We start from the raw sequence: 25,980 nt of genomic DNA, 5'->3' as shown, positions 1-25,980 counted from the left end.
GTCAGATGTGTTTTTAGAAACATCAATGACTTACTGTGGATACTTTGGATATTTCAGCCCGAATATGTATGAGATCCTCCTGCAAAAGTTTCTGCTGATATGAAATTTTATCTGTGTGTTGAGGTTGATCTTTGTATTGTTCCATCTGCCTATGTAACACTTCCAGGACAGATTCCAATCGGTCCTAAATATTTGTTTTGTAAACAAAAACAACTGAGTTTATCAAATCTATAACATACTTGTATACATATTTACCACTAGCACCAGAAATAACTATGTATATTTTATTCATTATAGCAATAAACATTCCTCTTTATTGGTGTGGGAGATAATATGCTAGAAAAATGATATTAAAATTGTTCACTTCTTGGTTGGTTTTCAGTATTTTTAAAGGCTTAGTTTTTTTCCCCCCAAGTGAGTCAAACAGGCTCCAAACATTTCAAAAGATATTTGGAAATAATATATTTTTCGTAAAGGCCAAACTATTACCTGTTAACATTAAAGGTTAAACAAAAAATGGTGTTGTTATGCTCTTCTCACAAAACACCCTGGACTGGTAATGTTCCTTTCTTAAACCTATTCCTTTCACAGTCTAGTCTCTGTTCTTTAAATATCTAAATATTTTTATTTCTGCTGCACTATTGTTTTCTGCTGCTTTTATGTTTTAATGTTAGTCATAAAATGAAAGCTGCTTTAAAACTGTTAAATTATTGAACTCTCATGAGCAAATACTGATTTAAACATTTTAATATAAGTAAACAATTTCTTTCTATCTATTGCACTCTCACCTATACCTCTCTCTTTTCTATCATAAAAAGTAGGAAGGATTTTTGAGATCTAGTCCATTACTCTACTACACCACACTGGGCACCCCTATTATAAATATAAGTGGTGGCAACAGCAATATTTACTTTATTTTCCTTCAGAGCTCTTATTTTATCTTCAAGATCTTGCAGAATTCTGTCTTGTTCACATAAAACACTCAGTTTCACCTAGAAATAAGACATAACACAGACGGTTACATCAACACAAAAAGGACTAGATGACACTTAGATCAGAAGGGCAACTTGTAAAATTCCTTTTTATACTTACATCAACATCACTTTCTCCAATCTTGATGGGTTTTGTATTTCGTTCTTTTGTTGTATCACGCCCTGTCACCTAAAAATTTGGAAGACACAAAAGTTAACTTAGAAGTAATAAGAGTTCAGCAATAAGCAAAATTCTGTGGAGACACACAAAACTCTGTGTGGAGAAATTGTTATCATTTTTTTCTTATAAGTTTAGAACATTATAATTATCATTGTAATTATTAAAAATACCTAACGTAAGCATTCTGCTCTTTTAAAGTATAACTACTTTTTATGTAGAATCTTACACAGAAGTCCTAAAACATCGCTTTATATATGAACCAAGAACAGAACAGAGCATGTTAGATTATATCTTTTCAGCAAATGGTAAAGTATTAACCTACTGAAGTTTATAATATTCAGATCTAAAACTAAAAATCAGTGCTTCAAATTTCAAACATGTAGACTTCTTGAGCTTTTACAAAAATACATAACTCTAACAAGCCTTTATATTTGCAAAAACCACCAGCTTTTGCTGCTAATAAATGGCTATATTGTACACAAATATTACACCACACATGTTCATTTATATTTTACATACATGTAAATACAAAATGAAAGATGTGACACTGCAGAATATTTCAATTGTTAACACATTGACTACATATTTCTTTTCTTAAAACATAAAAATGGAGAAACATTTTATACCTTAATTAGAATTCAGTTAAGAGCCATATGAAGGCTCCATAAAATTACTTCCAGGGACAAGTTATAATTATCTATATAAAGGTTTTTAAATATTATTCAACTCTCAAGGTGGCAGGAAATAGATAAGAGTATGACCAACGTCTAAAGGCATGACCATTGAGCTGGGCAATCATCAGCCCAAATTTGCTGTCATGCATGAATTCAACAAGTTTTGTCAATTCTCAGCGGTAATTATTTTCATCTGCAAGGTGGAAATAGTCATGCTGACCTGCCTTAAAGGATTGCTGTAGATCATTAAAATAAGGCAAGCGCTTTGAACATTCAAAAAGCGCTATACAAATGCTAGGATTAAGACTATTATTAGTTCTATTTACCATTCATGACTATTTGTCCAAGATCCATCTTCAAGTTCCCATCATTGTAAACTGATAAAATGGAAACCAGATTATCAAATACAGGATAGGCTGTTGCCTTTTGGTAACATCTAGGTTTAGGGTTGGGTGTTTTTCCCCTCTCATCACAATAAAACACTCTTTTTCAAACTGCTCCCTAGCATATTGCATATATTGACCAAAAAAATCTAAGAAAAGAAGTTGAAATGTACTATATATTGGCAGAATATATAATTAGTAGAATAGAAAAAACAACAAATGTGCAAGCAAGGGCATCTTCTGAAATCTAAAAGGTAGATGAACCCTCACACACAAAAAGCAGTCATATTACACAATAGATGTAAAAATCAGCTCATTGTCAAAGCAGCAAAATGAAAACATAATCAGCATGCTTCAATAGTTCCATAAATATAAAAATGGAATCACCACCACTGGCTTTCACACATGAGAAAATGAAACCAAGCACTATCAGGCCAGCCAATAATACTGCACAAAGCCTCCCAAAACACTTGCAGAAAGCTGTGGTATACACATATCATGAGACACCTGTGGATGCTTAGCTCTTTAAACATTGACTGCCATTTGAGAAAGCAATGGAATGGCTACATTTCTGTTACAGGCACTCTTACATTTATACTGGATAGTAACCCATGTGCTGAGCTCTTTAGCACTTTGTATACCAAGTTGATCAGAGGTCCATTATTTTTTATCTGTTTCAAACAAAATATTAATACATATCTTGTTATAGAGGAAAAGTTGACACTAGAAGCCAAATAAACAAAATAGTCAGGAATATATATACTATAGTTTTGAACTGTGTGTTTTCTCCTCACTGTACCTTCATCTTGCATTAATTTGTTTATCTAACACCATGTTCCAGCATAGAGTGGCAAGAGATATACTGTAAATACCATTCCTTTTTTCCCTTCTGTGATCATCTTCTCTATATTTTGATAATCATCTCAGATGTCATAAATGGTGGTTACTTTGTAACTATTACATTTTTAAGTTTGAATGAAGACTTTTGGAAACAGAATACAAACTAGGAACTGTAAACAGGAAAATATATATACTGTAAAATCACACTATTTCTCCTAGGCTTCTTTTCTGCATTAACTTGTCCAGTAATATCTTTGAATATGAAACAGCATTTAGTGGGAAAATTTGTTTTGCTTGCTTAGGATGCTCGTGTGTTGAAGACTCCACCAACCTGTTCCAATGAAAAACAGGTGAAATCTTTTCCAGTATTTTTTTTCAATAAGATGCACATCATTATCTGTATTATGAAACAAAGACAATCTGCATACTGGCATTCCTGTGTTGGGAAGACATGGCAACACAGTATCTCCAAAAATGAAATAAAGATACATCCTACTCTTCAGGAAAATATTGGCAATCCCTCTTTCCTCCCAGCCTGGCAATGACAGAACATATATATAGTCACTATCATCCTGGATCTCTTAAGTCTAAATCCTAAGGAGAAGGAAAGGGACTTCCAAGGCTAATTGCTTCTACAAAGTATCCTTTCAATGGCCCCCGTTAATGAAAAACTCCTGGAAGAGGGAATTACTTTTATAACCATTCTCCAGCTCTAACTCCTCCTGCTGCAACTGCCTTTCTGGCTGCCATGGGATGCATGCTGTCCAAACCCAAAGGAGTGATTTGCTGGTGAGCATGGTCTAGTCACTCTTGCACCATTCATAGATAATCATGTATATATTCTGCTACTCTTTGCTCTTCTTTCTCATTATAAGCACTACAATATTGTTCTAATGCCAGAAAATACCACGAATGAGAGAAAGAGAGCGGTATTTTCTGGCATTAGAACAATATTGTAGTGCTTATAATGAGAAAGAAGAGCAAAGAGTAGCAGAATATACAAATGATTGGTAGCACAAAACAAGATTACAAGGTAGCTTGAATATACCTTGGTTTAACAACCAAACATATTCTGTACAGTATGTAATCAGAAGCAGTTTTCGACACACCAGCAAAAATGTATGACAACTGTAAAGTTATAAACTCAACAGGCACAGAGTAATTAGTATCACCCTATAGTTAAAGTCTCACTCTTCAAGATATATTATGCACAATGTATGAACAAATTTTGAGAGTAAGGTCAAAATCCTGTTGAGAAAAAACACATGAGCAAGGGCAATTACTCTCCAAACAGGCCAGCTTGGGTGGGCACACTACCTGAAATTCTCTTACCAGAGTGCAACCTGCTTTATAAAAAGCATCATGGCAGATGGGGAGGCTGTCCAACTGCCCTTCTGCTCTGTGTTTCCTCAATAGGATTCTGACATAGGATTATAATGAGATTAAAATAAGTGCATGTTACAGAAAATGCTGATTAACCAGCTAACAGCAATGCTCTAGAACACATTTTAAAGAGATGTATAACTCTGTATTTTAAAAATCTAAAAGACATTTCTGACACCTCTTAAAATATGGCTATTCCCCCACCAAATTCAAGGTATTAACTAGATTTAGAATATCAAGCTACAGTCCTTTATTTGTAGTGGATACAACGCACCTCTGGGCACCTCAATTCAAGAAGGATTTTGACAACCTGGAACGTGTCCAGAGGAGGGCGACCAAAATGGTCAAAGGTCTGGAAGCCATGTCCTATGAGGAGCGGCTTAGGGAGCTGGGAATGTTTAGCTTTACAAAAAGAAGGTTAAGAGGGAACGTGATAGCCATTTTAAATATATGAAGGGATATCACATCAAGGAAGGGACAGGTTTCTTTTCCACGGCTCCAGACACTAGGTCAAGGAGCAATGGTTTCAAACTACAGGAAAAGAGATTCCACCTGAATTTCAGGAAGAACTTCCTGACAGTCAGATCTGGTCGGCAATGGAATAGGCTGCCTGGGAGTGTGATGGAGTCTCCTTCTCTGGAGGTTTTTAAACAAAGGGTGGATGGCCATCTGTTGGGAGTGCTTTGATGGAGTTCCTGCATGGCAGGGGGTTGGACTCGATGGCCCCTGTGATTCTATGATTCTTCCAAGTCTGTGATTTCATGAACTGAGAAGGATTTACTTTGGGATCGACATTTATAGCAGAGGTAGGGAACCTGTGTCCATCCAAATGTTGTTGGAGTCCAACCCCTTTTCCCCCTAACCATTGGTCATGCTGGTTGGACTGCTTGGAGTCCGAGTCCAACAACATGGGGAATATCAGATGCTGTAAAAGTGATAGATTCTTTAGAAATATACTTTAGAAAAAATTAAAAACTATACAATTCTGTAATTTTTAAGAAAGCAATTCCCAGATAGGACTATAGCACTTAAAAAAAACTTTTAGAGGGGTGGTTATTTCTTACTGCCCCCTACTACATCCAGCTTTCAAAATTCTAGAAATATTGCTCTGGAAAATGTTTTAATCACATAATAGGAAACAAAATAGGTTGTTAGAGTTGATCATTCAAGATAAAATGAATGGGAAAAGAAATGTGAGAAGAAGAGCATATTGGTTGCAACACATCATTGATGATCATCATCATCTTAGAACTAAACCTGCTGCATCCAAGGTCAAGAGAGCCATGACGATTTTTAAATCCTGGTAGGAAACAGTAGCTCTGGAAAGTAATGGCTTCTGATATTTTCAGTTCTCCTCTGGTAAATATATTCAGTAACATGGAACTTAAATCTGGTATGGAACATCTCAGTGGTAGTTTCTACAAAAAACCTCTACCCTGATAGGTGCGTAGAGTCAATAACAGCTTATGAGGGGCAATAAACAGAATATCCATAAGAATGGTAGACAGTTCAATAGATTGGAGGGGTGCTCAGGCTGTTACCAGGATGCAGCACATCCCTTGAAGATCAGATTCAGACTTCGGGAGCACAGTAAGATCTATCCTTTGATACAGATACCCAAACAGAATTCATGGCCAAAAATGCATTTCAGTAGTTCCAGAGGGCATGGCAGTTTCGTCTCCTCCTGGAACAAGATTATCTCATGTTTCTTATCCATTCTGTGGATTTTGTACAATGAGCTCTGCATTAAGATGGTCTCTGAAATGCTTTCATAATCTTCAAATGGTTCAGTATTTAGCAGAAAGGTTATCAAGTGAGATTTGCTGTATTAAGGACAATATGATTCCAGTACTTAAAAGATTTTCAGACGCTTCTGGGTACAATTCTTAAATGTTAACATTGATTCACAGAAGTTCAAATAACCTGAGAAGGGTTATCTTATTTTCTATAAACTTCAGTGAGGGTTGGCTCTGAATGCTCCTTTCTCCAGAAATTGACCTCTTCTGTGGCAGCACTGTATCCCGATGATATATTTCCCCCCTCATAGTCCAGCCAAAAGGCACAAAATGCACAAGCTTTTTGCAGAAATTCTCACATCAGGTGCTAATTTAAAGGAGGGCTGATTTTAAGTCTTTCCGTTGGCGTGTTGTTCTAGGAGTGCTGCGGACAAAATAATGGGCCCCAAACTGTGATTTTTACCATGGTTGAAATCTAAGATCACTGCATAATGTAGCAACATTAAGGTGGTTTGTAAGTTAAATAAATAAATAACTCTAGCTCTAAACACTGGTTAAGGAACTGAAAATTAGCTATGGGATTGTGCCTCTCCATCGTCTCCTGTTTTGATGACAAATTCATCCTGCTACCTTTAAGAGCATGTTGTAAAGAGACTATACTAAGATACGGAGATAAAAAGGAGGACTTGTGCTAGTCCACAAATCACATCCTGAAGACCCCAGCGAACAGGGTGTTTGCTGACACTGAAAATCACATCATTTAATGAACTATTAGCAAGAAGTTCAACTATTCAAATTGCCCTCAACGGAAACATCCATTTTGTAGACTGAGGTATAGGGACCCTCCCATCTTCCCCTGCTGACCTCATTTAGCTGTGTGAATTAAAGAATGCACATTATGTACACTTCTCTGAGTGTAAGCAGAACTGAGTATAATAATGAGTAACACGTCTGAATAGACATGTATAGGATAACACTGCTGATCTAGAAGTCTGTTACTGATTAATAATCAACACATTTTATCTAGCTATTGCAACACAATGAAAATATATTAATGTAATTTTGATTCCCTCTCCTACATTGCTGAAAGCATCAGCAAGGTCTCAGGATAACAAAATATATACCAAATTGGTGTGTATAATTTTTGGGGGGTATGTGTTTTGTATTTCAATAGAGCTGCTGTCTTTAATACTGGTGTTAATCTATAGTCCATGAAGTTGTTATTGTTGAGTTTTTATCTTGGAAGCTGTCTTGGAAGCTGTAAGCAAAAGAGAAAATATACAAATATTCCAAACAAACAAATAATGACTGAATAATTATTCTGAGACAGACATTCTTACTAGACACAGAATTAAGGAAGATGAAACAAAAGACTTCCTGTTTGCCACTGGGACTAAGAGAATTTTAGCTGCAGTCACAAATATGTTGTGGTAGTTTGTATCTTCTCACAGAAAGCATGCACAGTTTCCAAATTACATCACAATAGATGGGATTTAGAGAAATAAAAGTAAAATTCCATGTATACTGCACAGCTTTCTTGCTTCCTCCTTCCCATATTCAGCACTTTCCTCCCTTTCAAGACTGGGGAAGCTTTTAGAAAGGTGCAAGATGTAACATGAGGTTGATACAACACCTTGGGAGAACTGGACAAAAACAGTAATCACTCTCTCCAGTAAGTATAACATATTCCCTGGCTCCTGCTGACAGAAACAAGCTGCTTTGCTTCAGTTTCTGCTATACATTTCATAGCTTGAATTTATCTGAGTTACAGAAAAAAGGAATCAGAACTTCAGGTGACATAAAAGTCAGCATATAATATAATACAGTATAAGGAAAAACGTGAAGGATGGGATATGATATTTTACTACAATGGTGTTTTATACAAACATATTTTACCTTCAGATCCAAATATTCAAGATCTTTCTTCAGCTGGATGTAGGTATCATCAGCCTGAAATTGGAAATACACAACAATATTACAACACCATATACAACATTACTGGACTCTGTAACTATCTAGCAACTAGGGAAAAGAATATTCTGGGCATTATGACACTGATATGGCTTATAGGATTCATAAGTGTATGAACAGTGAGCGAAAGGCATCAGTATGAAGATGCTAGATTGGCTGAAATTCCATTGGCATAAATGTATGCCACATAAACCGGAAGATGTCATCACCCAGCTGGGGGAATATTCAATTTAAATTAACTGAAAGCTTATTAAGCACCTGTTTCAGGTTCCAAGATTCATTAGAGCTCACTTTTGTCCCAGGGAGCCTTTCAGAGCCTAATAGAAGAAACACTTTAATGTCTCATAATCACTGCCAAGTCACAGCTAGTGATCCCAATCATAGTGGCAGCAATCCATGGTGATTTTCAGATATTAAAAGTTCCTTCCATCTTAAGGCTCCCAGGAAAAAAGAGATCCCTAGGGCCTCAGAAACTGAGGAGAGAGGTAGGAAGCTTAAATTAAATTAAATATTAACAGCATAGGTTGATAACATCCTTGCTATTTGCACCCACATAACTACACAAAAGGATTTTAGTCAATGTGTTATATGCGGGCCTGTCTTTGAAAATGGTCAAGAAACTTCAGTTGGTACAAAGATTTAAATTAAATTACCATTTTGCCAGATGATATAACTGCTAAAGAACACTACTATCTGTCCTGCTTGTTAGGTTTGCAGAAATATGTACAGTAGAGCCCCCTTATCCATGGGATCAGTATCCACTGATTCACTTATCCATGGTCTGAAAATATCAAAAATATTAAAAGAAAAATCCCCCAATATATATTTTAATGATGAAGTTTCCAGAATTAGCCACTAGAGGGCACCAGAGATCAAGCGATGTATAGCAATCACAATTAAAATAACATTCTGAGTTTTTCAGAATCCATAGGGGCTTAGAACCAATCATCCACGGATACAGGGATCCTACTGTACAACTACTATTCCTTATTCCCTACATACGAAGATATAACTTCTGTAATTATAACACATTTCTACAAAATGAGACTTGGAAAATAAAAAAAGTTTATTAAAATTGACTCACACCTTTTCTGCTCTCTTCCTCTATTTCACCTCTATCAGCCTTTTGCTTTACTTTATTTTGCCTTTATATTGTTATGTATGTGCTGTTTTTTTTTAAACTTCATACAAAGCCCAATAAAACGTTGATTTTTTAAAACCAGATAAAATTTTATTTTTTATTAATTGGTAACATATCTAAAATATTGGCTGAAATTCTATTAAACACCAAGCGATTACAAAAGCACGTCTGCAGATGCACAGTACAGCTGGTCACAATGGGAATTGGGCAACTGACTGTGCAATAAAATGTAATGCCCAGCACATTTATGCAGGTGTAATTTTATGTTACATAAAGACAAACAGGATTCTGGGAATTATATGAAATTAAGTGTCAATTTGTCTCCAAGGATTTTTTTATTTACTCTAATATGAAGGCTAAAGACACTCACATATGTTCTAATCCACTCATAATTATATCATGAATATGGTCTGTAATATGACATCATTTATGTCACATGTTACATATTAATCTAACATTGGGGAATATTAGGGAATATGCAACTAATCCTATTCTTACTAGATTTTCCAGTAGCAAAACAACAACAAAAACAAATATTGTGGCATGTAAAATATCTGTCCCTTTTCAAGACAAGGAAGTTAAGTCACAAGCTCCTGATGTTCAGCCATTTTTAGAATCTCTTGTCAGAAATCCTTCACATCCAATATAGCCATGACCCTGGAGACAAATATTTTCCCACTGATTTTTGAATATTACAATTTAAAATGTCAGGTTTGTGTCTATTTCTCCTTTTATATCAAGACTGGCTTGTTTGTTTTGTGTAAAGCCATGAACTGTTGTGGTCAAACAATGGGATATACCATATTATTAACAGGCCAACAAATGCCTAATACCAATTATACTGCTGGGTCCTTTAATAATGTTATCCGCATAAATGTCAGGATAGAATCAGTATATGGATGTGCCACAGATTCTGCTTTCTGTGTTAGTATCTTTGTTGTGAGATCTAGAAGTCTGTTCCTGGATAATAGTCTGGCCTTCTTGATCTTTTTACTCTCCCCATTGGGTGAATGGAGAGAGACATTCTGCACCAATCTCAAGTTTTACATATTAAACCAGACTAAACCTATGGAGACAGAAAAAATACCTTGCCAAATGGATGAATGCTGAAGACTGTTACCCACTAGGACAAGACTGGTTAGACCATCTGGAAGTCACTTAACAGACTTCGAAGTGAAGTAGGAAGATCACAGAATAAGGAAGTAAATGGGGCTACTTGAATACAGGACAATTTTTCTATGACTGTGGACAAATAAAATCAATGCAGCACATGTGTGCATGCAATTTATCCCTACCACATGTACAAAAGAAAATCTAGCAAATGGCCAAGATGATGCTATTGAAGTAGCCTGCTCCTGGTCAAAAATAGTCTAATTGTCTTAACATTTTAATTTACTTTTAATTTTACCTATATTTCATATACCTCCTAATTTTAAATTGTGCAGTGCTCTGATATGAATAAAGACAGATTGGGTGGATACTGAAGTTTCAGAAATTGTTTATTTCAATCTTCGAATCACTGTCAAACAGATCTCAGCAGGGATAGGCTATAAAAATTGACGTTTCTATTTGACAAGGCAGAAGCATATAAATATGCACAACAGTCTGGCAGTTTCTGGTATAATGTGATGCTTGTCTGCCCAGTATGTATTTGCACAAAGTAGTTAGTTAGCTAGGCATCCTTCAGTCTTGAGAGACTATGGTAAAGTTGCAGATATAAAGTAGACTATTATATGTATAGAAAGAAGACTACTGTATGCACAGATCCGGATTGTCTGTTAGTTGAAGCTGATGGTGAGGTTGGAGTAACTGAATTCTGAGTAGAAATTCATTACTCCCTCTTTTCCATGAGTTCAGATAATAAAGCTGCCATCAATACATCTCAGATAAAATAGAAGCTAAGTGAGCATTGTTCCAGGGTGCTGACATATTTTAAGGCATGTGTGTACCCATGTTATTGACCTGAAGATCTATGTTATCACCAAAGGATAACATAGTGAGTGTGGATGAAATTACAGAACTTGATGTCTATGTGTACTGTAGTTTCACACAGAATAAATTTCTGTTGATCAGCAATCCATCTTTATGGGTGATGTTAGTGTACAGGGCTTAAACATCCTAAAGAACTTCAAAGACAAAATCCAAAAGGAAACAGCAGAACAAGTATATATCAATTATATCTCCTGGGCCTGGAGGAAGGACAAAGACTTTTTATCTTGCTACGTATTGTACCTTTTGTCATGACAACCACTGGGACACTCATTTTCTTTATCTGTGATTTTTGCATTCTGATTTCCTCTGCTCCTTCTTATTCCAATTTCCCCATTAACTCAGTATATCTATAGATCTGCTCTCTTTTATTTGCCTCAGATAGCGTCTTTCCTCCACCACACAGATGTAACTCTGTTCCATGTCTACATATACTTGGCTTTCACCGATAACTGTTGGATGAAACATCTGGCTACAGTGGGCTGCAGTCCACAAAAACATGTGCCTGATAAAACTTACTAGTTACAATAGATAAGGATAAAAGAAACACTTTGAACTCACAAACGCTTGCTCACCACACCCTATAATGGAAGTTTTTATTTTCAGTTATGAGAATTTGCAAAACACTATAGGAAGATTTTATACTATACTATGTATTAATTTTATGTATTTTATCTTTGTATAATCGAGTCTATGACTGCATAATAAAACGTTACTTATTTATTAGTTTTTAAATGTTGCTTGACCCTTTGTTGTTTCAATAAATCAGTGTTATTGATGGACAGAATTTTTTTTAGGTTTTGCTACTAATTGCTTATAATAATTAGGAGTGATTAATTTCATTATTAATTCATTATTCAGCTACTAGGAAACAATTTTCAGTAATGGCATTTTATTTTAGCTGACTACAATTCCCTTATTATTAGTGTTTGTTGTCAAACTTTTGCTTTTGATCAGTACTGTGACACAGAGAAAACTAGATTATCATATGCTCAAGAATACATGAAATGCCACAAAATAATACTGGCATTGTCCCTGAGTTTGAAAGGGAAATAAAACCAAGCAGGATGTGGTGATGTAAGCCATTTCCATCATGAATGATAGGAAAGGCTTATCATTTTTCAGCCAAAATTAATAAACCTGCAAAACTATTAAGCTTTCCTTTTGAACAAATTTTTTTTAAAAAGCCAACATTCACAAAATAACAAAGCAAAATAATATCCACAAAGCAGTTATTCATATGCAACAGCATCCTGTAGTTTAAAACGCTTGTATTCTCTAGCACATGCCAGAGCAAATTAAAACCATGAATGATCCAGGGACTTGAACATACTGAATGGGCAAAAAAGCACAGACTCGAGCATGGCACCAATGACGCACTTGCAGAGTCACAGAACATCATACACAGCACAGAAGACCCAATCAGCAGCTGACCTGATAAGTGGAATTAGTTGGCAAGTGTTGTAGTAATTGGGCGATTGTGTAATTTCGTATACTAGCCAACTTAGCCTGATGTCTCCTTAATCGAATGAGAAGCAATGTTAGCTCTTCAGGCTGTAGGTATTTGGACACATTGTAAAGAGGAAATTAGCAGTTTTCAGGGAAAGTCGCTGTAGCTATCATTCTTCACCTACAGTGCCCAGAAAATGTATATTTGGCACAACTAAGCAAGTATTTTGTATTTTTAATTCAGCTGGAATAATGTACTTTATCTCAGAATACAAAAAAGAAAGGATCACTTATTCTGCTGGCTACAGCAGATAGTTCTGCTTAAAATGATTCTAACAGCAATTGAAAATAGGCTACATCTAAATCCAGGAAGTTCAAGTTACTTGATTCCATTAATAAGACATGAACAATCAATAGAGACCATATTGGATACAGACATTCTTAGAAGTTCTAGTAGAATTAGCTGGTACTCAGAAGGGAAAGGAAACTCTCAATGCTTATACTCACCGATTTCCCATGCAAACTTGGAGCACTTACAGTATGAGTCATATATCCCATTGTAGGCATGGAGCGCCTATCTATATGTGCTGAATTCTGTATGAATTGAAAAGCAGCATTAAGAGAAACTTCGTGTTTTTGTTTCTTTAAATATTTTATACTGACATTTTCTAGCTGCACTGAAGCAGACTGATTTAATTCAAACACCCTCTTACTGGAAATATATGGAATTTCCATCCCCCACTCACTTCCTATAAACAGCAACTCACTCATACTTTGTCACAAATGAATGGGTGATATAACCAGATCAACAGTACCCAATGTCAACACATTTGGTAATCTTGCTATGTGCCAGGTGCTAAGGAACAGATAACCTGGCCTTGAAAATACCAGTGTCAAAGGATGATGTAAAGGTATTGACACTAACTAATTACCAGCTTATCTACAGTTTTCCATGCAGGAACCTTATGGTATAATCTATTAATATTAACCAGCTGATTAGTAAAGAAAAATACATCAGTACAATTTGCTCACCTTTCTAGATGGGTTCCGATTCTTCCTTGGTGATCCAGCAAAAGAAATGTCTATTGTTTGCCTCTCATCAGAAGGCTTGACAGTAACCCTTTCTGCAGGAGTGTGTGGTCTTCTGGGGGGAAAGATTTTGGGTGGTCCTGGTGGAGGGATATCAGAAGGAGATGGGGGAACAGAAACTGAACGTGGAACATCTAGCGAACTTCTTCCTTTACTACGGTCTGTAAAGTCTGGTGAACCAATATAGATAGGTGCTGTTGGACTGCCATGTTTAAACTGCTGTCGCTGCTGCCATTCATACAGCTGCCACACAGTACCATCTTTATTAGCTCTTCTCTCATCATGGGACATCTTCAAGTGGCTAACCCGGTCTTGAGCATATTTGTAGTCACTTGGCAAATTACGATTTGAAGGAGGTGAGCTTCCTGGAGGCTGCCTAGTATTCTTTGGCAATGTATGGTAATTTTCAGGAAAGGATACAGAATGACTGGGTGCTTGTCGAGTAAGAGTCTGATCAGATGCAAGACTGTGTGAGAAAATTGTATAATTACAAATTAAACATGCATGCATGTGTTCCTAAATTCAAGCTTCTACAAAATGCAGCTTTAGAACTGCTTTAATAGACACAAACAAATCATTCTAGTATTTTACTGGTCACAATAACCTGTTAGTATTTTAAGGCTAGAAACAATTAATAGCTTCTGACAGAGGTCTGAAAAAAGGATGTCATACAATGATGTATTCAATTCCACCTTTTTTGTTGATTATAATTCTCCCAAATAGATTTGTACTGTTCCAAATGGCTCTAAAACAGTTAATCAGAGACAAGACTGGACCTCAAAAGTGCACCTATCTAATATTTTTTTAATGTTTTATGTTTATCTCAAGTACTGAGATGCCACAGCACACATTTGTTTATATTGATCTTAGCAACAAGGTCGCCACTAGGCGGTAGAATATCCCACACAACGAAGATGACTTGGTCATCCTGAAGACATTAATCACTTTAAGAACATAACCTGAAATAAAAAAGAAATGTCAGAAAAAATATGTTCCATAAATATGTGTGCATTGTTTATGGACTGAAAAACACCTTTAGTGCACAAATATTTGTTTTGACTACCCTATTCTTTCGGAGTTATTGATGAAAGGCTATCTTCAATGAAAACAAGGAGAATTACTTAATGGTCTACCCCAAGTGAAAACATACCATTTCATTATCTGGCTGCATGACAAAATGATTAATTCTGGTTCAAGACAAAATAGCTCAAAGTCTGATCAGCCAATTTAACAGGAAGTCATTGTGTCACATAAGCACTCTAACCCTTTTGCACAATTGAGGAGCTATTGATTTAATGCATCAAATGATTCTGCTGGGCTTTCTGCCAAGTTAACATTCAAGGAAACATTCAAGGTAAAAAATAAGCAAGAAAGCAATAGCATCAGGACTGTAGTCAGCATTGTAAGTATGGGTGGACAGTATGCAACTGTCCAAATTCAAGCAACACAGATTGCAGGAAAAAAAGATAGGACAAATATTCTGTTTGGCACAATTTCCTAGAAAATAACTTCCTTAGCACTGTTGTTGGGATCTACCCAAAATGTAAAAATTGTTACCTGTGACTAGAGCCAAAACAGATGGAGGTAAAACACAATAGGGTGGTTAGTGCTATCCTCTCTTAATAAGTTTCCAGGTTGCTATTCCTGATGGAGTGAAGACTAGCAGCTAAGAACGAGCATACTTCTCACTGCTTCTAATTCTGGCTACTTTTACTGCACAGATTCTGGACATCTTACAAGCATTCAATATGTGGTCCAGCTTTCTGTGTATAATATGGGAATTGCATGGGGATGAACTCAGACTTCCTTTTCCTATCCATCACCCTGGCTACTTATGTACAAGAGAGAATTCTGCTAGCTCACCTATTTGAGTGGTTGTACAGACCAGATCGGCAGGATATAAATAAATAAATAAATATTTATTTATTTATTTTATTGGGCATTGGAATTTTGTTTGTTTCTTGACATTTTGACGTTTGTTATGGAAAAATATGAGACCAAAGGACCTTTCTAGAAAAGCTAGGTAAATGAATATTTCATCCTATAGAGATCAGGAGAGAACACTTTGCACATGAGTGTGTTTATCTGAGAATAACGAAGCACATTTGACTGGATCCAAGGGGTCATATCAAAAGTGGTCTTCAGCCCACTGAAGAATGGCTACATGAAAAAAAAATTAAAACTCAGTTTTGAAGATTGCTTTTTTCTTTATACCTGTGCATAAGAGGTTGCACAAGGTGACACATGCCATATAATTTACCTGTTGTGGTACAGTGTGAACTCTTGTGCAAGCTCCTAAACACAACGTCTTGTACAATATCATGATTTGCATCATTCTCATGGTTCTTTGGATCCAAACCATGTACAACTTTCCATTTTTGCATGTGTTATTACAATTTTTAAGACAAAGCAGTAACACTACAATCAGATGTATTTAATGTCTGTAATGTAATGTGTGTAATATGAAATACATGCCATTCTGCACACATTTCTCTTTCATAGGTCACATCCAGTTCTTGAATCAAGGTATAATGTCTTAGCCAGAAAGCAACTCTATACCTTTTATATATCAAATGACAACCCAAGATAAGGAAAACAAGGTATTCTACAGTAACTCTTTTTTCCATGCTTTATACAAAGATGCTGTATACAAGTGTCCATTGACATAAAAAGGAAAACCAGCAGCAACAAAGGTACATAAAAAAGGGGAAAATCTATTATTTCTCAAAAAATATCAGGAATTCTGTTTTCCTGCTAAACTATTTGAAGACTAAACAAATATTTCAAGGCTTCTCTTCGTGTGACACATGCACTGCTACCTTCTGTTTGTAAAACATTATTTTTCAGTCAGCCAAGTACTGTAAATATCATGCAGAGTAAAGCAGATTATGTCCAGGATCCAAATTTTTAAAACTCAAGTTGATCTTTAGCCAGAAAAAGCACTGATATTTTGTATGCTTTGTATCATATGGGTCAGTCTGAACTTTGGGTGAAGAATAAGCAAATTATTTTATTAGGGGAGGTATAGGCAAGTGAGTCTGTTGCTGTAAAAAGAACAAAAGCATACTGAAGCATCTTAAAGACCAAGCTTATTTGGCATAAACTTTTGTGATTGCAACCCACTTGATCAAATGCATGGCATTTAACCTCAGGTGGCAGATAATAGTTTTATTTCACCATTCAGATGAGCTGAATTCCAACAAAATTAGTTGACAGCATTATATAAATGGGCATGACCTAATGTGTCGCAGCTCTTTGAATGTAATGTAATCTGGACTATAAAGAATTAACAATCACCTTTTCATGTACCTTCTCCTTACATTTACTTAATAGGAGAGGGAGGGCTTAATCCCATCTATCTCTGTTATCTCTCCCATGCAAGTAATTCAATTTGCTGGTTGCTTCTTCATTGTTTAATTCTGGAGCAGACAATGAAAAACCTTCTTGAGAAATTCTGAGAGAAGGGCACAAAAGCAAATTTCCTGGGCCCTTGTCATCTCTACAGCTAGCTGTGCCCTCTTGGAGGTTTGGGATGTTCCTACAGTATGTTGAATAAGGTGTAGGCCACTGCTGATGAAATCTGAGTGGATCTCCAGTTCGACTTGCTCCACCTCTCTTTAAAAAATAAGGCCTCCCAACTCTACAGAGATATTTTTGGGTGGCTGCAGTGGGGAAGAAACACCAAAGCCCTAATTTTCCACATATGAATTTTATTACAGAATCTGTTTCTCTTAGAATATAAGACTGTGCCTTCCAAAATCAAGGGAAAGGAGATAATATACTGCAGAATCATTATAAGCAGTCTGGGGGAAAAGGAAAAAGAGCAAGGTACCAAAGATGTAACTTTAAACAATAAACTAACAACTCTGGTGTATTACTTACCTTTTCGTGTCTCCTTTTTGGACTTTTACCCAGTGCTCTATGTGAGCCATGTTGTTGTTCCTTTGTGTCTGCTTTTGTGTTGGTCTGGAAACAAATCCTCGCTTATATAAACCGATACCATTCTGCTCTACTGGGCCAGTACTTGTATTTAATGAATTGGAAAGTGTTCCATTCTTCTCGACAGGCTGTGCTATTTGGGACCGAGACATACTTGACTCTGGATTTGATGAGCCAACCTCTAAAAGATGTTTGGATTTCTCTCTTTTTGATTCCACAGCATTCTTCCTAAAGGCATAAGGCTGCCCTTCGCTTACTTTTCTTGTTTCTTCACGCTTATCATACACAGTGCTTTCAGGTGATTTTCTATAATTTCCTTTTGCATCAGCAGGATCTAACTTTGCACATTCGTTGCAGGCATCCACATGATTAGCTTGGGGAACAGCTTGCTGATCCTTTTTTCCTATTTCTCTAAGGAAAAAAACCACATACACTGAAAGTCAACATTTCATTGTGACTGGATAAAAATTAAGTGAAATTCTGTTCAGTTTTTCTAATGTAATCAAACCACCACTGCTTTTTGTGTTGCCTTAAGGGAGACAGTAGCTCTCCTACCATATTCTGTAGTATTAGCACAAAAGACACAACTTTGATATATGTGGGAAGGATGGGAGTAATAAATGCAGTTCCTTCAGTTTATTTTATGTCCTCACCTTGTACTTCTACTCCTCATGAAAACACAAATGTAAACCTCATCACTTAAATATTCTGAGTATGCAGTCAAAAAGCTATTTAAGAACTGATAGTAATTTAACATTGCGTTTTTGATTATTACTTCTGCATCATGAAACTACCAACTTAATTATTTTTATGCCTTTTTAATATGATGGAGAAAACCAACTGTTAAATATCAAAAATGTTTAACAAGGCTTGAGTCACTGTACAAAAATTTAACCATTCAAGTCAGTTTTCAAAATACTGTGGACCTCTGAACAATAACTGCATTTTCTTTTAATCTCTGCTTCCACCCCATCATAAAGTTTAAGGCCTAGAATGCTAGACAGTTCTCAAGCTAAATATTTCTACCATCCATGTCTTCATATTATAGAAACATTCCATAGGCAGTCATAAAGAGAGCCCAGTACACAAATAATATATGTATGCTACATAACTCATGTTCTTTCTTGTAGCTACAAAGAAAGTTGGATTTGGTTGTCTCCACAGGACAGGAGTTAGAACACAGAGTTCTAACTCTCGTCCTCTGAAGATGCCGGCCACAGAGACTGGTGAAATGTTAGGAAGAAAAAACCTTCGGAACATGGCCAAAGAGCCCGAAAAACCTATAACAATCAGATACCAGCTGTTAAAGCCTTCAAGAATACAAAGTTGGATTTGGTTGTTGTAGGTTTTTCAGGCTGTTTGGCCATGTTCTGGAGGTTTTCCTTCCTAACGTTTCACCAATCTATGTGGCTGGCATCTTCAGAGGGTAGGAATTATAATACAAAGTTCGATTTACTCATGTATAGTTAATGTCATCAGCTGTAAGATCCAGTGAAGATTTCAGATAAGATCCAGTGAAGATGTCAGATAACAGATTCTGAACACCTTTTAAAACTTATTTACTTCTACTTTATTTTACTTATTTACAAAGGCTACATTTATGTCCTCCCCAAACATAATGAATTCTATCTGCCCTTTATTCATCCAAATTTTCGAAATGTATAATGCAATTATTTAAACATGTTTTTAATCGAGAACTGGCAAAGTGTCAGTATATCCTTGTAGCATTAACTGCATATGTAATAAAGAGAATACTGTACTTGAAAATGATTGGACACTTCCCCATAACATTTCCTTATATGACTGATGTATATTCAGTTGCAACAATTATAAAGTTTTTTAATGTTAAGAATTTTTAGAAAAACATTTTGAAGTGAAACACCACATTTAGTAAGTAATCCTATACCTTTACTTAAATTAGAAAAAAAGACTGCTTTTCTATCCTATATTTTCCCAAATTAATTTAAAAACCAACTGCTTGAAATCAGGGTATGTTCCTAGGATCTTTTAAAAAGTCTTTGATCTTCTATCATAAAGGACAACACCTCTGGCTATACAAAATTATCAGATGGTGAAGCTACAGTTCAGAATAAGTCTTGAAGCAAAAACATTAATTAAAAAAACTAATTATCAGTAAAAATTCTAATTATCTGTAGCTTTTTTCATTTTTTGTATTTGTTTTAAGACCACAATCTCACCAATAAACAGCTATAAAAGTGAAAATAGTTCCTGGTCTATTACTTTTTGCCAGAATTTGGATGTATTATATTTGTGAGAAGAACAAACAGCACTGTACAATCTGGCAAAAAGATTATGTGGATCCAAAAAAAGAGTCTGTGCCAATCACTCTTTTAAGGAAGCTTATGAGATTCATCAGAGCTTGTATTTTTTTTTCTTACACTGCAATAAATTAATGATATAAAACTTGGCACATGGTTTTTACAAATGCCATAAAATTATGGGAAAAATCCAGCTGCTAGTCTCAACCATAATTGACCATTGGATCTTACACAAAGGCTGACTTAACAAGTGTTATTTATTCAGTGAGTCTCCTTTAGCTGGGACTAACATTTGCACTTAGTCTCAAGGCCTGAATTCAACTGGTAGTCCCATTGAATCAATGTGATGTATACAGTACAAATGTCAGTTCATTATTCAGTAACTGATACACTAGACCCACTTTGCTGGGACTAACAATCAGAGACAAGCTCAAGAGACAAGCAGTAATTTTTTTAAAAGCACCCCCCCCTTTAACATCACACTGACATCTGCATAACTCAAAGGCTGAAATCTTATTGCACGGCTCCACATGGGCAAGAGAGATGACATCATTATCAGTGGTAAACCATTGGCGGTTAAAGTCAAATCACCATTGATGAAAGGTGATTTCAGGGTGCATGTGATTCACAAACAATGCTACAAAGCTATCGTGTCCCCGCTACCAATTACATAGATACGCAAACCTCTCCAAAATGGTAGAGAGCTTGGAACTTATATTAATATGTGGTACTTCTGCACCGTTTGTTTCTTTTTTAAAATTTCAATATTTCATAAAATAGAGACATCCACTCAAATTGAGTGTTGGGACAGTGAGAACAAACAAAGTATTTCTTTACCCAGAGTGTTGTTAGTCTGTGGAACTCCTTGCCACAGGATGTGGTGATGGCATCTGGCCTAGATACCTTTAAAAGGCGACTGGACAGATTCCTGAAGAAAAAGTCCATCACAGGTTATAAACCATGATGCGGATATATAATCTCCAGGCTTAAAAGGAAGGTACCTCAAACTGCAGGGGAAGGGTATCAGGAGACAGGGATTTAGTTGTCTTTTGTGCTCCCAGTAGCATCTGGTGGGGCCACTGTGAGATACAGGAAACTGGACTAGATAGACACTTGGTCTGATCCAGCAGGGCTCTTCTTACGTTCTTATCATGTCTGAAAAATCAACATGTCTCCAATATTAGCATGTTATCTTGGGAATCATGCTTTTCTAAATCACAAAAATTTATGTCTAGCTGCTAGATTGGTTATAGCTTGCCAATGAGAACAAAAAGATTATACTATCTCCATTTGGATATCCAAAGTCTGATGACTAGCATTAATGGACACACTGACCATCCATATTAGACATAAGAATACAGGGGAGCAACCAACCAAATTCTACAAATCTGGTTTCTTTTTTAAAGTATATGAATTCCAAGATGAGATACTGGTCCCCTCCTCCATCTGTTATGTTTATTTTTAAAAAATATGTCCTTTTTAATGGTTCCTGAATACTATATTTATATAATGAACTGCTATGGATATGATTTGTAAGATTTATTGTTTGTTTTGTATTCTTGTTAAAGAATAAATGTAATCAGTTTGTTTTATAAAGTTGCATACCTCCACCTGAAATCATCAAAGGAAGCCTTTTGTCAATGGAAATTTGCCACTGATCAAGACATGGTCACAGCTATGCTTGGAGAACTGGGCAACAGGATTTCAGCCACTGTGTAGTTAAAATGTAGGTAAATGCCTAGACTTGCCTCTTTGGTGATGAACACGTTTGCATAAGAGCAGCTTGATTCATAGCCCGAATCCAGCCATTCATATCTTCTTGAGTATCTGCACTGAAGTAATATGTGCGCATCCCTGAATGTTCTGCCTGAGAGCCAATAACAAAACTCTTATTACAGATATATGCCCTCATGCCGGTATGGACAGCCTGTAATAGTGAAAAAAGACAGATATTAGATGATTGTAAAGGAGAGAGGATATATAAAATTCAATGCTTATAAATGTTTTTAATGCCAAAATACTGCACAGTGTTTCTATATAATGAGAGTGGCTCCTGCAGCTAAAAAGAAAATTGTACGTATTACCAAAATCACTGCACTGCAGTAACCTATCTTGGTGTAGCTTCTGCACTAAGTGCATGTGTGATGGATATATTTCAGTTTTTCTTTTGAATTGCTGAAATATCATTACAGAATTTTATCTGGTCTTTGAACCAGTAACTTTTATAAGGTTCTCTCTTACCCAACACATATAGTTTACTCCAAACATTATACAAAACAAGCTAAGAGGTATTACTTTTGTTCATTCTGTTGATGAATTTACAGAAATAAATATAATTAGGACTCTAGACCATAGTGTAAGGGTTAATCCACTGAAAAGAAAGGTAGTCTACAATTCTTAAGGTGCTATCAATTATAATTAAAAATATCATTTTTTAAAAAGGATCTTTTTTCCTTTTTATTGGTGACCACCATCCTATTGATTACTTACACTGGTACAAATGCAGTAGTGTAAAGTTCACCAAAAATGCCACAAGCCCAAAGACCCTACTTGTGTTCCATATCACACACCAGACTTTGTGTGACACAAGGATTACAATGCAGTAACTCTTTAACTAGCAGCAGTTTGTCACTCTGATTCACACCACTAAACGTATCCTGTATAAATTAATAATATGATTGTAGCCCAAATGCATATGCCTTTGGAAAACTTTATTTAAAAATTAGCAGTGTCTGAATAAAACTAGCAATAATTTTGAGTATATTCAGTAACAGGTTTTAATAAGTTAATGACACATTCAATTCAATTAGGCAAAATAATTATTAAAAATAACAAAGACAATGAAAGGCATAATCACTTTAGACTCATTAGTACAAAGCACATTATCCTCCTGCATTGGGTTTATAAGCCATGCCACCGGGAACATAACATGCATGGAAGGACAAGGTAGCAGTGGAAAATAACTAGAGACAGAAATTTGTATAGAATTGGTACAACCAAGTGATGATGGCAAGATAAATATGTCACCTCAACATGGACACATCCTAAAACCAAGACAAAAACTTTCTTGTCCTGTATCACTAAGCCAAATGCAAACACATGATCCAACATCAGAGGCATGAGGTGGGTTATAACATTACAATTGCACACTGGCAAGAGCAAAGGGTTTTTATATCAGACGTCCAATGCAATAAAGTATACATAAGCCTCTATAGTTTGCAGAGTTAAAAAAATCAATGACAAAACCAGTTTGCAATTTTTCCACATAAATGCTTTAGAATCTGTATATGCATGGGAACAAGAAGCTAAAGAGAACCTGCACTGTGTACTATTCATTTAGGTGGGGGAGGTGAACCTCCAAGCTTATGAGCTTATTCCAGCCTCACTTTCTAGATAGTATTCAGCCTTGGGGGTCCCATTTTTCCCCTTTCTATTGGCTGAACTATATGTGATCTTAAATGTCAAAAAGACTGGGACTTTCGTTGATATTGAAGCATGGAGGAAACATTTAAACTTTCCTTTCACTATATCAGTTCTGCTCTCCTGATTGGGGCTCTAAGACACTGCATTGACAGTCAAAAACAAACCAACACCCAACTGTGTATTAGCCTTTACTGTCTTTTTATGTCTGTTTTCCTTATTGTTTAGGTATTGCAGCAATTATCAGAAACACATTTGTACACTGCTACAAGCAATACAGTCATGAAAGCTTTTGTGGCATCTACTCATGATTTAAAGCAAAAAAAGTCATATGTGCTGGAGATAATAGCCTGTGTATATAGACACTATCCCGTCTTGTGAATGTATATAGATATTAGTTAGCAGGTTTTTATGTATGTCACTTTATTGTACAGTATTTTATTACTCATGTAAGCTGCCGTGAGTAGACTTTGTCTAGAGGGTTGGGGTATAAGTTCAATAAAAGTAAAGACATGTACCAACTATTCCTATAATGTCTAATGTAGCCCATCCTGACTATACTATGCTTTTGAAATAGGTTACAACTAAAATTTCAATTGAGAGTGGACTTTCAGTGCTCACTGATAAAATGACCATGCTGTTGCTTTGTTTCTGTGACTGCGAGATACAACTTCAGGAATCTGCAGATGGTATCTCATTCTAGCACCTTTATCTCTTCCAGATTTCAACATCTGCCACCATGGCATACTTTACTGACATCTGTGTTCAATATACTCTGTGTCTGATGAAGATCGGTGATACAGAAACTAGCTAGTGTATACCAAGTGCAAAAATGCTGCTGTTTCTGTTCCTCTCTAAAGATGAAACATAGGATTGATTCAGTCTGATGCTGCACAAAGTGACACTAGAGATAGCATAGGGGCATCTTGCAGCACCTCTGAAAGTGCTGGGTCTCATACAGTACTATGATTGAGCTGTTTTCTCATCTGCCAGCTGAGTCTTCTTATTCTGCAGGAGTAAGAAAAATAATAATAATCATGTGCCATCAAGTCTATTTTGACTTTTGGCAACCCTTTCCGGGATTTTCTAGGTAAAGAGTACTTGGAAGTGGTTCACCATTCTCTTTTTCTTGGGGGGGGGGGTGCTTTGAGACTGTGCAGTTTGCCCATGACTACATAGGCTGGCTCTCCTCCCAGGGAATCATACTCCCAACCACCTAAAACACTAAGCTATCCAGCCAGCTTCTACAGCAGTAGGCTGAATAAAATATGTTGTCATAAATCCAATTACTAATCCCAACAGAGTAAACTATCTGCTCATTTATGTTCAGCAACTGATTCAGTAGGTCCAACTCTAAGTTGGAACAAGCAATTATATTTCAGCCTTGATTTCCTATTTGTTAATGAGAGCTTCACCACTGTTCTTCTTTCCACATCTATACAGTCAGGGCAGAAGAAGAATCCTTAGAGAGAGTGCAGGAATAGATGGAGTTATTTTTCTTGAATTATGACATGAAATTGTGGATTTTTTTTAAAGCCATACATGATGAAGGAAGAGGGAAGACTGTGCTGTGAAATTGGTGGATTGTGAGGTTGAGCAATGGTGGTTTACGGGTTTATGAATGCACAAGACAAGGTAAAATATTCAAAAAGTGGGATGGCATTTGTGTGTAAAATACCTTAAAATATTTTGGATAGGAAGCCATTACCATCTGAACAGACTGGAAAAGTGGATAAGAGTGGCTTAGGAATACAAGCAAAACTTGCATTTCATTCAGTCAGCCACAAGAGTTAAAGTGTGTGGGAGTTAAGATATAGTTTCTTCTGCTTACTTACATAGTTACTTTGTTTTTTTAAAGTGCGTTATATTATTACAGAAGTGCACCTGCCTCCATTTCTGGAATTCAGCAAGAGAAACAAATATAAGGTGTATCCAGATGCATCTCTAATCCATAGCTTATTGTAGTACTGTATATACAGTGGTATCATGGTTACGAACACTTTGGTTAATGTAATTTTCAGTTTATGAATGAAAATCCATTGAAAATAATGCATCGGTTTACTATATATACCTGCTTCATTACTGCAATATATATATATATAGCAATAACGAAGCAGGTTTCCCCAGGATGCAGCATTGTGCCTGGGAGGTTTATAATGCTACCACTGTGCATGCGTTCCTATGGGAAATCGTGTTTTGGTTTGTAATTTTTAATATTTTTTTTGCAATACCAAACATCCCGAAGAATGCATTAAATTCGTAAACTGAGGTACCATTGTATATGACACCAGCAGGCCTTGGACTCAGATATTCCCCTCTTATTTCACCTACCAGAGGAAGTGATCAAAAACTTTTGTGTTCTGATTTAAATGAACCAGAGTTCTTCATTATGTCTAAACATGAGCAGAGGAAAATAACGAACAGATAAACTGGGAAAACATTAGAATATCTTTGATATATGATTTGACAGATACATAAATTTAAAAACTGTAGCTGATTTCTCCTGTCAGAGTAGACCAAACTATTTCCCATGCT

The 25,980-nt window shown here is 36.0% G+C and overlaps 1 protein-coding gene across 21 annotated transcripts in view; it reads right to left on the bottom strand.

The window, feature by feature from the left end:
* PLEKHA7 (pleckstrin homology domain containing A7) overlaps positions 1 to 25,980 on the bottom strand; it is a 221,859-nt gene that overhangs the window by 30,576 nt on the left and 165,303 nt on the right. For 14 of the 21 annotated variants that reach the window (XM_020802935.3, XM_020802940.3, XM_020802943.3 and 11 more), the window contains 8 exons: positions 21,774 to 21,952; positions 17,690 to 18,157; positions 13,751 to 14,273; positions 13,226 to 13,312; positions 8,065 to 8,118; positions 1,093 to 1,161; positions 912 to 992; positions 35 to 184 (listed from right to left, as the gene is read on the bottom strand). In XM_020802935.3, the coding sequence (XP_020658594.3) occupies positions 35 to 184; positions 912 to 992; positions 1,093 to 1,161; positions 8,065 to 8,118; positions 13,226 to 13,312; positions 13,751 to 14,273; positions 17,690 to 18,157; positions 21,774 to 21,952 (1,611 nt within the window). The remainder of the gene's footprint in view (positions 1 to 34; positions 185 to 911; positions 993 to 1,092; positions 1,162 to 8,064; positions 8,119 to 13,225; positions 13,313 to 13,750; positions 14,274 to 17,689; positions 18,158 to 21,773; positions 21,953 to 25,980) is intronic. The other 7 variants (XM_078383885.1, XM_020802939.3, XM_078383880.1 and 4 more) reach the window with 1 other exon arrangement.

This window comes from Pogona vitticeps, chromosome 1 (assembly GCF_051106095.1).
Source record: "Pogona vitticeps strain Pit_001003342236 chromosome 1, PviZW2.1, whole genome shotgun sequence".
Lineage (NCBI taxonomy): Eukaryota > Metazoa > Chordata > Lepidosauria > Squamata > Agamidae > Pogona > Pogona vitticeps.
This window is presented reverse-complemented; position numbering and strand designations above follow the sequence as displayed.